General features: G+C 46.5%; 1 protein-coding gene across 1 annotated transcript; it reads right to left on the bottom strand.

Moving 5' to 3' along the window:
- Positions 1–1,303: 1,303 nt before the first annotated feature.
- Positions 1,304–14,313, bottom strand: CRLF3 (cytokine receptor like factor 3). Its single transcript, XM_031598750.2, has 8 exons — positions 14,132–14,313; positions 12,741–12,948; positions 10,747–10,834; positions 10,117–10,294; positions 8,531–8,753; positions 7,760–7,892; positions 4,465–4,577; positions 1,304–4,176 (listed from the first exon to the last, which is right to left on the bottom strand). The coding sequence occupies exons 1-8, from the start codon at positions 14,252–14,254 to the stop codon at positions 3,923–3,925; spliced, it is 1,320 nt and encodes a 439-aa protein (XP_031454610.1). The 5' UTR covers positions 14,255–14,313; the 3' UTR covers positions 1,304–3,922.
- Positions 14,314–14,511: the final 198 nt, after the last annotated feature.

The following is a 14,511-nucleotide window of genomic DNA, read 5'->3' as shown; positions in this document are numbered from 1 at the left end:
TGAGTTGCAGTTACTGCAGCAGCTGCTAATAGCAGATGCTAAAACCCTGTTTCTGTGTTAAAAGTGAATGGGATTTTCAGATTCAGGCTGTCACTGCTGGATTCTGTGATGTCAGTTGTGCAGTCCTGAAACTTATTCTAATCAAGCCTTCGTTGTGCTGATGGCAGATTTCTGGTATATTTTTTGGTGCTTATTTTAACACAGCTGGTCTCTGAACCCCAAGTTGCAACCAATCACTTTACTTTCATATTGAATTCAGTGCATTAGATACTCTAGCCAATATTGTTAGGTGAATGTATACTGTGAAGCTTAAGCACTGTAAGCATAGTTTCCATATCAGCCCTTGAAAAGCAGTGGGTTGTGATGGAAGAGATTTGCTTTCTGGGATGAAGCAGTCACAATTTGAGCTGTATCGATTACAACCTCAGAGAATCACTTAAAACTATTAACACATAAGCTGCTCCAAATCAGCAATCTGATGTTACCTCTGCCAATGTAGGAGCTGATCTGTGAGGACAATTTGATCTTGTTCAGTGTTCCATTCACAGAGCGGTTTGGTGCCATCACTGAGTGCTGGAATGAAGGCGTTCCTGCTGGCCCAGCTCTCCTCGTAGATCTGCTCTCCCATGCCTGCACAGCCAGGAAAAGAGCTTTGGATGAAGGTAAGCCCCTCCTTCCAAGACTGTGGTATCTGCTGTGCTAAGTTTGTTGATAAAAGCCTGAAGCTGTGCTCTTCAGGCAAAACACATCAAGTAGGTTCCTTCATATCAATAGTGTATTTAGGAGAGCTCTCTCTGCTGTCAGCTTCCCTGCTTACTGGCTTCATGAGTTAGGTGCGTTGCCTTTAAAAGCCACCAAAGAAATGGGGCAAGCTGCAGGTAAAGCAGAACTAAGGGAATAAGAATTCCTAGTTCAGCAGGGAGTTCTCTTGATGTGCTGCTTCTTGCTTAGTAACAGGAGCCAAAATCTATGTATTAATGAATCTGACAATAGATGCAAACAGTAAAACAGACAAATAAGCTGTGATAGAATATTGAGAATGTAACTGACAAATGCTTTGGTAACCAAAAAAAAATAAGGAAGACGCTTTTTTTTTAGCAAGAGCTGTTGCTTAGGTGTAAGTTTTACATGGAAGTAAACAAACTGCACAACTTGTGTGGGACTTTAGAGGAACTGAAGATGAAAGTGAGAGAAATGGAGAAGCTCTTTAAGGGAGCTGCAGTGCTCCAGAATGCATTTGTGCTCATTAGAGGAGCTCAGACATGCCCAGCTTTATGCCCCAATCACAACTTACAAACACAGCTGTGGGATAAAACTTTATTTAAAAAAATTCAAATTTCACTTGACACAAACATCTTAGTTGAGGTAAGTGAACGTACGAGCTTCAAAAAACGCTTCCAGGACTTCCCAAGCAGTTCACACTCTTGCTTGCAAGGCTCCAATAGCTGGAGGTGACAAAGCTGTGAAGGAAGGGCCCAGTCCTCCATCTAGCTGAACTCTGCTGAGGAAGAACGGAATTTCAACCTTTTTAATCCAAGCCTCTTCTGGTTCTTGGGATGCCTTGTTACGTAATTACTCAGCTCTCTTGTCCTGGGATTCTTCACCCTTCCCAGGTTGAAGTGTACAGCTTCTCTGAGGTGGCTGAGCAGTACCTAATACTCATTTGGGCAGCTAGTCTTATTCTCAGTTAAAAGTTCACAACTGAGATGCTGCCCCTGGTCACGAGGAGCTAAAATCTGAGGTCAGAACAAATATTTTGTTTTCCCATCCTCAGCTCTCAAGGGGAGCCGTAGGGATGTCCTGGGACAGCCCTTCACAGTTATCTTAAGCTGCTTGCTAATTTTATTCTGAACAAACGAAGCATTCCCATCTCTGGAAGTACCTGAACTCAAGCTTTATGTCCTGCAGTGCTGGTAAACAGCAGCAGCATCAGGTCTGACTAGATCCTCAAAAAGCAGGTGGAAGGTACCTGAGCTGCTGGTTCCTCACAAATGCAGGTATCTGCTATTTTAGTTTTCAAACAGTAACAGTACTGGCTGAGAACTTGTACCTGACCCCTGAACTCTTACAGCTAAAGTTACCAAATCGTCCCACTGGAGCACGACTGAATGCCACTGCAGCACTGCCAGCCCTCTGAGCAGCACTGACACAGCTGGAACATCTGCTCAACTTTTGTGGCTACAATATTTGAGATGCCAGACGGGATGCAGCACTGTTAGCAACATTCTTCACACTAGTTAAAAGGAATACTGGAAGTACAGCATATGCAAGTATCTTTCTACTCCCTAACACTGAAATAGTTTTGCTTGAGAAGTGGAGAACACAGCAGGCTTTTCCTTGCTTGCACAGATTAGTCTTACCTGCAGGTGTCCACACTTCCATGCTTAATAGAAAAATCCAATCCACTTTCACTTTCCATCGATCTGAATCAACCCACAGTTTTTTCTAAGCTGTATTACCAGCCACCATTCTCCTTTTCTGCAGTTCCCTATCACAGATGCTAGCAGAAAAATGCAGGCAGGACAGCTGATCTTTTGGAACTGATGGTGCAAATAGGGGGGATGCCAGTCCAATCCGTTTATACTAGCATTAGGGGTAATATGGCATGTTGAAACTGAAGAAAAAGGGCAGAATGATTGTCTAGGTGTTACTAAAAATATATGTATTACTAATCTTACATACTTGAGGTAAGAAAGTCTGCTTTAAGGTCCTCGATGAGCATTATTTAAAAATACTCTTTGAATCCAGTAGTATCACAATTCCATCTTTTGACCAAAGAATAAACTGTTTGACAAGCTCATCATTATAAATCTTATTTGATACTTATGGGGAATACTGGTAATTTTACGTACAGTTTAAATTAATCCTGTATTTCCACCACAGAGAGAGCCAAATTGACACCATCTGCTCTGCTCTGACTGCCCCAGGTTCAGTCTGTGCCATGGGCTCTGCCTGCAGCCTGGAGGAGCTGAGCACACAGTATGTGCGGGTCATCAACGGGCACTTGTGGGAATCCCACACGTGGGAACAGCTGCTCAGTCCAATAGAAAGGAAGTGGCCTCTGCACTGTGCAGGGCTCTGTGAAGAATCACAGCTTCTTTCCATCTACCTGTCATACAAAAGTACCAAATCCCCAAGATTTGCTCGGATTAGGCTACAAAGTATAACTAGGAAAGACATTCAGACCAGATAAGGTATGTCCTACTGCAGGTGTTGGTGCACGTGACAAGTATCAGCGTGAAGCTGGGGATGTAAGCATCACTGTGGAACTACTCTAGAAACCATGTTCCAAGTGACAATGCAGAAATACCTGGAAATAAGGCACGAGTGAGACATTGAACAGATCAGCTCCAAATCTGAACAAACACCATGGCTCAGACATCCTTGTTCTGGAGGAATGAACAGTACCGTGCATAGAAGAAACTGCTGTGGCATGCAGGACCTGCTGTCTGTCCTTATTATGATGGCAGCACTGCATACAAGGAAGCATAGCAGAGCATCGCTGCTCTAAATACTCTGCTCTTTTTAGGAGTGGCATAAATACAACTTTGGTCCATTACCTCCAACTCCCTAAAAGTTTATAGGCTTATTTCACAGAACAGCAGCATTAAGCAAAGTTAGTTTCATACAATAAGCGTACCCTGAGCCTAGAGTACAATGAAATACTGATTTAAAAAAAAAAAGTCAAGTCTGGAGGAAAAAAAAAAAAAGTCTTATGGACTTGCTTTAAATTGTCTATGTAACTGCCTGTTCAACCTTTTCCAGAGTAACAAATCCACTGTTTCACAATTATTTTTTGAAATGAATCCAGCAGGAGTACAATATAGTGGAGTTCAAGTAGTAGAAAGATTGATATAAAACAGCTGGAAGCCCAGGTTGTGATACCACGCATTACAGCGAGAATCTTCACTCTCCTGAGCTGTTAAAACACCAGCACTTTCCAGCCTGGGTAAGAAAAGGAACATCCAAAATACAGAGAGACGCAGCACTGATCCAGCACCCAGTCAAAGACCACTTCCCTGTTGTTAGAGCTAATGGTTACTCTCAGCTTGAAGTTTCCCCCCTCGGTGCTGGGAGGCCCCAGCTGCACAACTTCCATGTCAAACGTCACAGTCGATCCAGAAGTGACAGCAGGCAGTTGGTTTGTCATCTCTTTTCCATTTACAAATACTGCCCCTGAAACAATCAAGGGATCAAACATTATTTCTCATTTTTGCAGGCAAATAAAAACGAAAGGCTATCCTGCCACGTTGCTTTCTGCCACATCAAACACACTGCAGTGAGTGCATGCAGAAGACACAAGAAAACCTAAGATTTCAGAAAGGATTTTAACTGCGAGCAGAACAGACACGTGAAATGTGTGTGAAGGTGCTCCCGTGTTCTGCAGGGGCACGCAGGACGAGGTGCTGAGGTTTCTGGGGAGAAAAATGGATCGCGTTCTTCAGCCCTGTGACTCAGACTCACCATTTGTGCTAATGCACACAGCTTTATCTCGCTGCAGAGAATCGTAGCCATTCTGCTGTTCCACGCACACTCCCAGGCTGTCCCGTCTGTCGGGCTGTCCCACGGTTTCAATTCTAGCAGGCAAAAAGTCAAGTCAGACCCCAAAGCTTTACATCAGAACATACAATGAAATGCACACAGCAGTGCCCTGCCACGTCAGCCCTCTGCCCTTTGCTCCAGGGCTCTCTCTAAATTCATCCAACCTTCAGCAGAGATCACTACAGCGTGACCAGCAGTCCTGTCAGCCTTCCCCACAGCTCTGCTATTCCATACAAATTTCCTCTGCTGTTTTCCCCGCTGTCGCACCTTGGGGTCTTTTGAAATGATTTTCAGTTGTCTGAAACATGTCTTAAGAATTGGACAGCACGTGCAAAACCAGTCGCTGGTATCCTGGTCGACGTCATCTTATGGAAAAGTGAGATTTCAGCAAGTATTTGATGAGCTTTAATTAAAACAGCTTTGTTGAGCTCTGCTACATCCTGTTCTGAATAGGTTGTGGGGAAGGCTGACGTTTTGGTGGTGGTGTTTCTGGTGTTTTGTTTAAGAATTAAATCAGCTTGGTACAAACTGATATCAAGAGTAATGCCTGGGAGAGCACTGACAATCTGGCTTCTGCTCAGCTGGATTTTGGTCTTGGGAAAGTCTCCAAAGAAAAAGCAAACAAGTGGTGCAAAGGGCCTGGGCTGCAGCTGCCCGGGGCTCCAGCAGCTGAGTGAGGCACCAAACAGTGCTTTTCTACCTGGGTCCTCTGCTCTGCACTGCCATTTCTGAGAGGTACTAAATCGTACTTCTGGGACCCAAAGAGGCTCTGAGAACTCAGAAACTCAGCTGGTCTTTTCTAGGAAGTAAAACTATGGGGTTTTTTGTTTCTTTCCAGTTGTCTTTTTGTTTGTTTTACAGTTTAAAAGAAAGTAGTAGTGATTCGTGATGGTTGTCATCAAAAAATATAAAACCTTAAGCAGAAGCTTTTAAGCACTGAAAATTAAGCTGGGCAATAGAGTGGCACACAATGGGTTAACTTGTGACCAACAGGGAAGATAACATTGGAAGCATGTTTCACTTTTGCACACATAGGTTATTCAGTCCCCTGGGAATGTCACTAAGATAGCAAGAGCCTTGTACTGCAAAGCAAAGCAAAACAGACGAGTTCAACTATCCGGGGAGCTTTTAATATGGAAGTGACCCACAATGTTTTCCTAAAATGAAACTTTTGAGTTCATTTTGGTACCCCACTCTCTATTTCAAGCTCTAAGTGAAGTTCTACATACAGCTATTAGAAAGGCAGTGCTTTTGTGCACAAGGTGATGTTAATTAATTCCATCCCCAGGTAAGGAAGAGTTTCTTGAGTTGTCTGTCTGCACATTTATTTCCAACCCAAGAATGACCCCAAAAAAACGAAAAGCATAAATACAGATCCATTTAAAAGTAAGAGTTGTATCCTATCAATCTGCACCCCTACTTCCTCATGTATATACACCCTTTTCTGCACAGCACTGTAAAAGTAACCAGGATCAGCAGCACAAGGACAAAGCATCACAGAAGCAGCAGGACACAGCCTGCTCTGAGGCAGAATCCAGGCTGCGGCCACATTGAGCATCACAGCCAGCCTCCCTGCAGCAGGGCTGCCCTCCCTGCCCACTCCTGACTTCGTGGAGCTAACACAAAGCAGCAAGGAGAAACATGAGGGACAAAGCAGAGCCGGTTCCTGTGCAGAAATGCTATCTTCCCCAAGGGCAGCTCCTGAAGGCTGCCAAGGGACAGGATGAATCTTCACTTAAAGCAATGATGTTTTCCTCCAGCCTGTTCAGATGCCTCACCTCAGAGGATAACTCAAGCAGTCGACCTTTTCAAAAACACTGCATTTATCACAGCTTCACTTTTCACTGATGAGATATTGCTATGCACAGGATGAATACAAAGCTGCTTCACAAACATCTGTAACATGAACCTTGCTTACTTGGTTTGCTCTGCAAGCTGCCTATCCCCCTGGGAATAAATTTCATTTCAGCAGATGGAGGAAGCCAAGCACCAAATACTGCATTTCACTGCCTGGCAAAATCTCACACACTTGGAAACCAGAAGCTGCCCTGGAACTTTGGAAGAGGAACACAACTGAGTTTTGAGGCTGTCTTCAGTCTTAGCATCTGTGTCATTACAGTACACAAGGACATGTGCTTGTTAGTGCTCTGCCATCCTGAAACAATCTCATCTTGGAGAGGAGTCCACATAGCCAAACTGTAAAGTAAAAACTGCTCATGTGCTACCAATAAAAAAAGATAAAAGACATTGGTCTGAAACAGAACCAGACACTGGCCTGAAACCTCAACGTTCTGCCTTTAATTTCACAGGCACTTCTTAGCCAAGAGATGTTAAAACTAGCAACAGATTTCAAATGAAAGCTTTTGGTCTTTTTATCCTACATCAGACAGGGCAGCCAAATACATCCTCATACCACCTACCACCTCAAGGTAATTCATTACCAGGAAGGGAGAAACGAAACACTGCTCCATATATCATGAACTTAAATTGCCTCTGGGGGCTGCCTACTGTACAGCAAGTAGTTTTATTTAACCAAGGGAAAGCTGGAATAAAGCTTCAGTCTGTGAGGTCTATGATTACAACCAACATTTCCAAAAGGAAGATACTGGTACCCCATTAAATGGCACCATCTCGGTGATGCAACAGAGCTGCCAGGGATTTTGATCTCTTTCTATAGGAAATGAAAAGTTTGAGGCTCCAAAGCCTCAAGAGGCTCTGCACTCAAGAGTTTCCCAGCTGTGAACAAGAATTTGATCAACACCCATTATGTCAGAGATTAAAGACATCAGTGCAACTGTAATTCTTACCTGACCTGGTAAACATATAACATTTTCCCAGCCAAAGTCATCAAAATACACAGTCTGCAAAAAAAGAACCCATGGGCCCAAAGCTAAAAGGACTCAGTGAGAGTCTCTGCTGCTGTCTGATCTCAAAAGCTCAGAAGCCACGTTCTACCATCCCTCAGGAGTTCACTCCAGCCTCTGTTCCAGATGGGCGCAGGCCCTACAAAAACATTTGGTGTTTTCCTATGGCCTGGGAGCAGAAGTAAAAAGCAGCTCAGACATAGACACGTCGCTTCGATTAGGGCTGAGCTTATGTCAGAACTCAAACATGGACCATAACTCAGGTTTAGATGCAATTCAAATATAACAGAGTACAGAAGGAATACTGGTTCACAGCAGAATCATCCAACAACAGCTGATCAGAAAGTACTTGCCTGAATGTTAACGTTTGCCCACAGAAATAAGTAGGAGCTTTGGAGTAGAGCACCCCACATGACTGAGAATCATTGCGAAGTGCTATGTTTCTTCGGCTGCTCAGGCTGTACCCCTCCAAGCCAGCTGTCCATTCTTCAAAGAAAAAACAAAAACAACAAAAACAGAAGCATGAACTCAACCAGACCAGCTGCTGCCCGTGCAAAACACTCACAACATCCACTCAGTTCAGCCGTAGGAAACTTAAGCTATGTAAAGCACAGGGGCTGGTTTTGCCTACTTCTGACGGAAAAATTTCTTATTGAAATCCCTTACAATCACAGAAAATATTCTCCAGGGTTCACCAGAACTTCACTCTTTACAGCAATCTTGTAGGTAAACCTTTATGAACCACTGTATTTAGAAATTTGAAAATGAAATCTGAGGGCTTTTCTCTCCAGACAAGAGAAGAACTTCATCACAGAAAGTTGGGTAGGAATGAGAGATGAGGAAAGAAACCATCACTTCTGGTCTGCAAACACTGACTGGCTGCTGCTTGCTGAGGCTCAGCTTGAACTGCTCAGCAACTCTTACACTACAGAGCTGGAATCCAAGTTAACTACAGAATAACTTCCAGGATGAAAGGACAGACAGCTCACCACACGTTACAGACATAAACTGTAGGAAAGGAAACCCCGAAACCATACAAAAAGTAGACCCATAAACCAGTTATAGACCTCCAGGAGTGCTGTACCAATGACACAGGCAGAAGATGAACAGCAGGGAAAGAATACCATGGGGAACCAGCGTGGTGCGGCCGATCTGAGGAACGCTCCATGGGCTCCACTCCTGCCGTCCATCTCCTCGGGCACAGACTCTGAACTGGTAATCAACGTTAGGATCAATGTGCAGCACTATGAACTCTGTCTCTGAGCCGACATACACGTCTTCAAAGTGACTGGCAGTGCTCTTACGATATTGCAGTCTGTAATCTTGTGGTACGAAGTCATCATCCACCTAGAGAAACATTTCCTACATTACTAAGAGCTGCTCTTGTTTTCCTTCCAGCTCTGAAGCGCAGCGACAGCACTGCAGGCAGTCAGCAAAGGCAGTTCAGAGTCACTACGGAATAAGGAGCAGAAAGCATTCCTCATTGAAAACAAAATCAGAGTCCAAACCAGCTGAAAGAAGAATGCTGTGAACACAGTTTAGAAGGAGCTACAGAAGAAACATGTAACACAACGCTTTGCAGCCTAGCAGAGCAAAAGCTGAAACCAAACACAAATTTGGATGGCAAATTCAGTGACAGCTTATAACAGTGAGGAGAGTTCACACCTATCCTTTGTGAACAGTTCCAGGGAATGGCTTCCAATTCTTTGCTATCTCTAAGTCAAAAGGCTTTTTTCACGAAGGCTCCATGACCACTCAAGCACGGCCAAATTCAGGGCACTCCTTTTGGCAAAGATCAGATGTGTGTGACAGCAGCACCGATGGTTTTACACTCAGAACCCACCTCCCTGCCAAGGCACAGTGCCTGACAGCTGGCTGCTGCTGGAACAAAGCATGTTCAGTAATGCCACAGAACTGTCCAGCAACAACTGAACCACACCAATGCACAGCAATGATTTACCAAAAAACCTTTTTGTATATGAGAGACTACCTGAGCAGCTAATGCCAGTATTATTATTTTTTCTCTTTCTATTCAGTTTCCCTAAGAACACCAACATGTTTAGGTATAAAAGCCCAACAACAGGTTAGGTGAGGTGTGTGGCTGATAATCCTTGGTCTGCTGAAGTGTCTTCAGAAGAGGAAAGACAGCACCACCCAGCAACCAAGGCCGGCCTCAATGACAGCACTTAGCTTTGCTGCCCTTCAAGAGAACCACTGTGCTGCAGCAGGAATGGTCTCTGTGTGAATCACATCTCTTAAAAACACACACACCATGATTCCTAAGTCCTGTTTGTACGACATCACCACAGCCACATTACTACTGGCTTGTTTACTGGGAAGAGTATACAAAGGAAGCCCTTCCAGTGCTGGTTTAAGCACAAGGAGAAAAGGCAGGCAGCATTTCCAGCTGTTCCTCCAGACTCTTCCATAGACAGGGAAGGGGAGTGCACAGCCCAGGAGCATTAGTGCACTACCTGGCAGAGGTGACTGTCAGGCAGACACGAACCTCAGCACCAACCACAACATCACTACACAACTTCGCTTTTAAACGTGGCCATATGGGATAAAAATCTCTTCTGAAGTTTTTAATTACACACTGGAGCGCAGTATTCCTTTGAAGGCACAAGGAAATCCAGAGAAAAGTGGCTCTGTCAAGTTTCTTTCAAGAAAGCTGAAGTCTGAATGATTTCCCCCCCGGTATTTTACCTACCTTACACCATCGGACTAAAATGCCTCCAGGCTTCTCAACAAATTCCTCTAATTGTACAGGTGGGCGAGAGGCTACAGTCCCATGTCTGAATATCTGATTTCTCAGTATAGTAAGAAGACAGTCATCCAGCTGGGCAGATAAACAAGGCACATCGACCAAGGAGGGCACTTCTGGTAAGCTGAGAAAGGAAAGTTTGCTGTAATGAAAAGAGCCAAACTTCTACAAATGTATGTTTTGTCCACACACTTTAATCTGTACAGACTTTGCAAAGAGAGAACAGCTGCAGGAATTGGCATGTGCATTTCAAACTTAGAGACTCGGAAATCACCCAGCCCTAACCAGACCGTCTGTTTCTCAGTAAACACTGAAACACAGGCTGCTCCTCAGGGAGCAGTTCCACCACTGACAGGCAAACAGCCTGTATTGCTGCAGAGCACACGTGGGTTGAAAACTACTTCATTTGGTGACTGCCAACCCCAGGGAAACACTGTGAAGTAAGGAGGACAGTAACAGCTTGGGTAAATCTCTCAGGGGAGCGGAGGGGGTTTGTTTCAAAGGATAAGAGAACTCCTATTCAGGACCAGCACATGTGCCACTGCCTCAGACCAGCTCAGGATGACAGTATCTTACCTATCTAGCTGAATATGTAAAGCTTTTTTTGTAAAGCTGCAAAGTTTTTCATTATGTTGTTCCACATCTCCACAGATTGCACTCTCTCCTGGAATCAAATGGTAAAAATATTCCTAATGAGAAAAATGTCCAAGAAAGGCATTCTTTGCTTCAAAGAATAACTAGCTCTGACACAAACAGCCAATTAAACATGAAGCATTCTCAGCATTTTTGCTAGACGCTCAGCTAGAAAGCACAATTATAGCTAACATCATAAAGCCTACGTAGCAACTTCTGAAGCTCTCAAGCTTCCTGCAGACGCATCTGTAGCATGTCATAATTTGCCTCGGGTCTCAGACAGAAGCAAAACTGGAGTCAGATGCCAGAAACCAGAATTCTTAATCCTTTTCTCCTTCCATTTTAAAACAAGAGGAAGAATTCTCAAAAAATTATTTCAACCATTGTTCTTTTTGCTACAAAGTAAGGTCAGCATTGTCATAATGAGTGAAGTAATCCATGAATCGAAGTGTGGAGATGAACAGAAACCTCACCATGGGCTTTCCATATAAAGTAGTGTCCCACACTTCAGCTTGCAGAGATGCATGATCCATCTGATGACTTTATGGTAATTTACAACACAAGCAACTCACTTCTATTCCAAATGGAGGATTACAAACATTGCAAATCTCTAAAGAAACACAAATGTCATAATTGGCAGCAAGAGATTTAATCAACGTGCAGGCTGAACTCTTTTCTGACTCACAGGCAATCTCTGCTCATTTTAACGACATGCCTTAGCAGTGCTCATATTGCTACACAGAGCCACAGCATGGGAAAGGCACAGCTCATCAGGCTCCTGTGAGATCTGACAAACCGATATAAAACACCCATCTTTGTCACCACCCTCCATCCAATAACCTGAGATGCAGAACACAAGCAAGGTGGTTACCAGCTGTGCCAGAAATAAACCAGTACATTCACTCTTCAAGTTTGTCACTATTCTTGTGAACAGGGATCATAGGGCTACCAAACCAGCATATTTTTTAAGCATTAAACTCACATCTCAGTGCAAGTTGGTGGATTTCCTACCCATGGGAGACTGCACGATACATGTCAGTTCACGAAACTGAGATCATGTTGAAAGAAAACTTAAGCTGAGACATGAGAACAATGCAAGGAAACTGCCAACACAGTCATGGCTCAGCCATGCTCCCAGTAGGTTCTACAATGTAGGCAGAATTGGTCAAGAGTGGCATTCTTTTCTGGCTTGGTGTTCAGCATCAGCATGGTACAAACTTGGAACAAAGAGTTCAGCTGAGAGGACCTTCAAAGCCCATCCAGATCGACTGGCCCTTACACTGATATTCCACGTGTCTCATTCTGTCATAATACTGGAGAAACCTTTCCCACACAGTGGCCAGTCCACTCCTCACAATTCTCCACACTGTTGGTAACATAATCACATTTATCAGGGAAAAACCAACTTTTACTTCAGTTGCTGTTCCAATAAGCTACAGGTGACTCTCTGTCAGTTACAGACATTCACTCACTCAGCTGAGCATTAAGTCATTTCCATTTCATTCTGCAGAAAGAACTATTGGTCCACCACAGATGAAGTTTATTCTCACACAGGACTGACATTTTTTCTCAACTGAAATTCTACTGGAGTCAGTTGTTAATTTAATAAGACCAGAAACAATTTGTCATTTTGATTTCAAAGCAGTGTGATGTGTTCATTCCAGAGTGGCAGGCTGCAGGATGCTCTGCAAACAAGGCCTGTGCCCAAAAGCAGATGCTCTCAGTCCTTAAGAGAGGGCAACAGCCCAGGAGAGGAGTGAAATTAAAACAGAAGGTAACTTCTCATGAGCCTACCCAGGTTTAATCTCTTTTTAACATTTCATTTGAGAGGAATGCAGAACAAGCTAAACATGCTGACTGCAACAGGAACGCTCCTGACTTTGAGGAGAAGACATGCTGGAAGGCAGAACTAAGACTTAGCACAGGTCCTGCCTTACCTTCCCGGAGCAGATCATCAGCTGTGCTGACTCCATGCTCTATTAGCTTCTGGCATTCGTCCAGTGGTTTGATGCTGTCTTGTTCTATAGCATCCACTTCCTGCAGCAGTGACATCAGTCGCTCATCCAAAAGCTTCTTTAGGGTCCCTTTTAAATCATTAAAATGTTGCTCAAGTACATCTCTGGTCAATGTTGCACTTTCTCTGATCTAAATTCGGGTAAAAAGAAGGATTCAGGACAAAGGCAAAGAGCATTCACATCTCGTATTTCTCTGAGCCACCTCATCTGTGCATGAAAACTTCTGCATCAAGTCAGCTTTAAAAAAAGGGCCACAAGCAGTCAGTAAGAGTGTCATTATGTACAGTGCAGGCACACAGGGGAGGAGGCGAGGAAACGGGTCTGGACAAGGGGAAGGGCACACGAGCTGAGCACATCAAGATTAACTGCTGAGCCTTGAGCTACGTGCAAATTGGGTTATTCCTACTGCAGCCAAGGAATTCTTCTGGTCAGAAAAGTCTGATGGTCGCTCCTCACAACTGCATGAAGCACCACACAGACGGGCTCTCCCGGATCCCATCCCTTCACTGGATTCTTGAAGTCCCACTGAAGCTCTTCCCTTTTCAACCACTCTGAACAGCGCCCGACCCGCGCGTCGCTGCGGGGCGATGCTGCCAGCAGGTCGGGCTGGGTTTGGGGAGAGGCGGAGCGCAGAAGTTCCTACACGCATTTATCGCGACGCTGGCAAACGGATCTGATTTGTAGGGAACCAAATGCATTTGTGCAGCCCTGAACTAAGGTACAAAATCAGAAGTATTTTCCTCTGGGCGTTTCTACCCGGTGCAGATGAGGAAGCGCTGCGCCGTGCACATCGCCATACGTAACAGCCCCGCAACTACCGGCAGCCAGCGCAGGAAGCCTCTGGTTAAGCGAAGCGCATTTCCTCTTCAGCTCGCTCTCCGAACCACCGCACAGCTCGGCTTCCCGGCGCCTCACAGAAAAGGAAGCGCGGCGCTCGGGGGGCACGGAGCGATGCCCGCTCGCGGAGCCGCCGCCCGCCCACAGCGCCGCCTGCAGGCGGACCCGCGCGGCGCGGGAGGGCGCGGAGCTCGGAGCCGGCCCGGCGGTACGGCCGCACGGCGGGGGTCGGGGTGAAGCCCGTTCGTTTCAGAATTCCGCAGCACCGGCGGCGCCGAGGCGGACCCCACGTGCACCGCACCGCGCCGGCGGGGATCGCCGCGGACAGCCCGGTGCGGGAACGTCACCCGGCCGCGCCGCAGCCCCGAGGCCGCCCCACGCGACCGCCGCCCCCCGGCCCGCCGCGCAACGCCCCCGCCCCCTCGCGGCCCCTCGCGGCGCTCCTCCTGACGGAAGGAGCCCGGCCGCCCGCCCACCTGTTGCCGCGCCTGGTGCAGCCCCCGCAGCCGCTGCTGCAGTTCCCGCCGGTAGCTCCGCGCCGCCTCGATGCTCTCCCGAGCCTCCTGCAGCAGGAGCCGCGCCTCGGCCTCGGCCTCCATGGGCAGCCGCGGCGGCGGGCGGGCCCCCGGAAGGGCCCCACATCCGCGGGGCGGGGCGGGAAGCGCGGCGGGGCGGGGCGGGGCGGGGCGGCGGCCGTTGCGGCGGCCCGGCGCGGGGGGCGGCGCCTCGCGGGGTCTGTCGGTGCCGTGACGTCACGCGGCCGCCGCTCCGCGCACCGCGGCGCCAAAACCCGCCCGCCGGCGGCGGACCGCGGCGGCGGGGCGTGGCTCCCCGCGGCACGTGACCGGAGCCGCGA

The sequence above is a fragment of the Phasianus colchicus genome, chromosome 20, assembly GCF_987193195.1.
Source record: "Phasianus colchicus chromosome 20, bPhaCol1.hap1.1, whole genome shotgun sequence".
Lineage (NCBI taxonomy): Eukaryota > Metazoa > Chordata > Aves > Galliformes > Phasianidae > Phasianus > Phasianus colchicus.
Note: the sequence above shows the minus strand (reverse complement) of the source record. Positions and strands in the feature narration are given on the sequence as shown.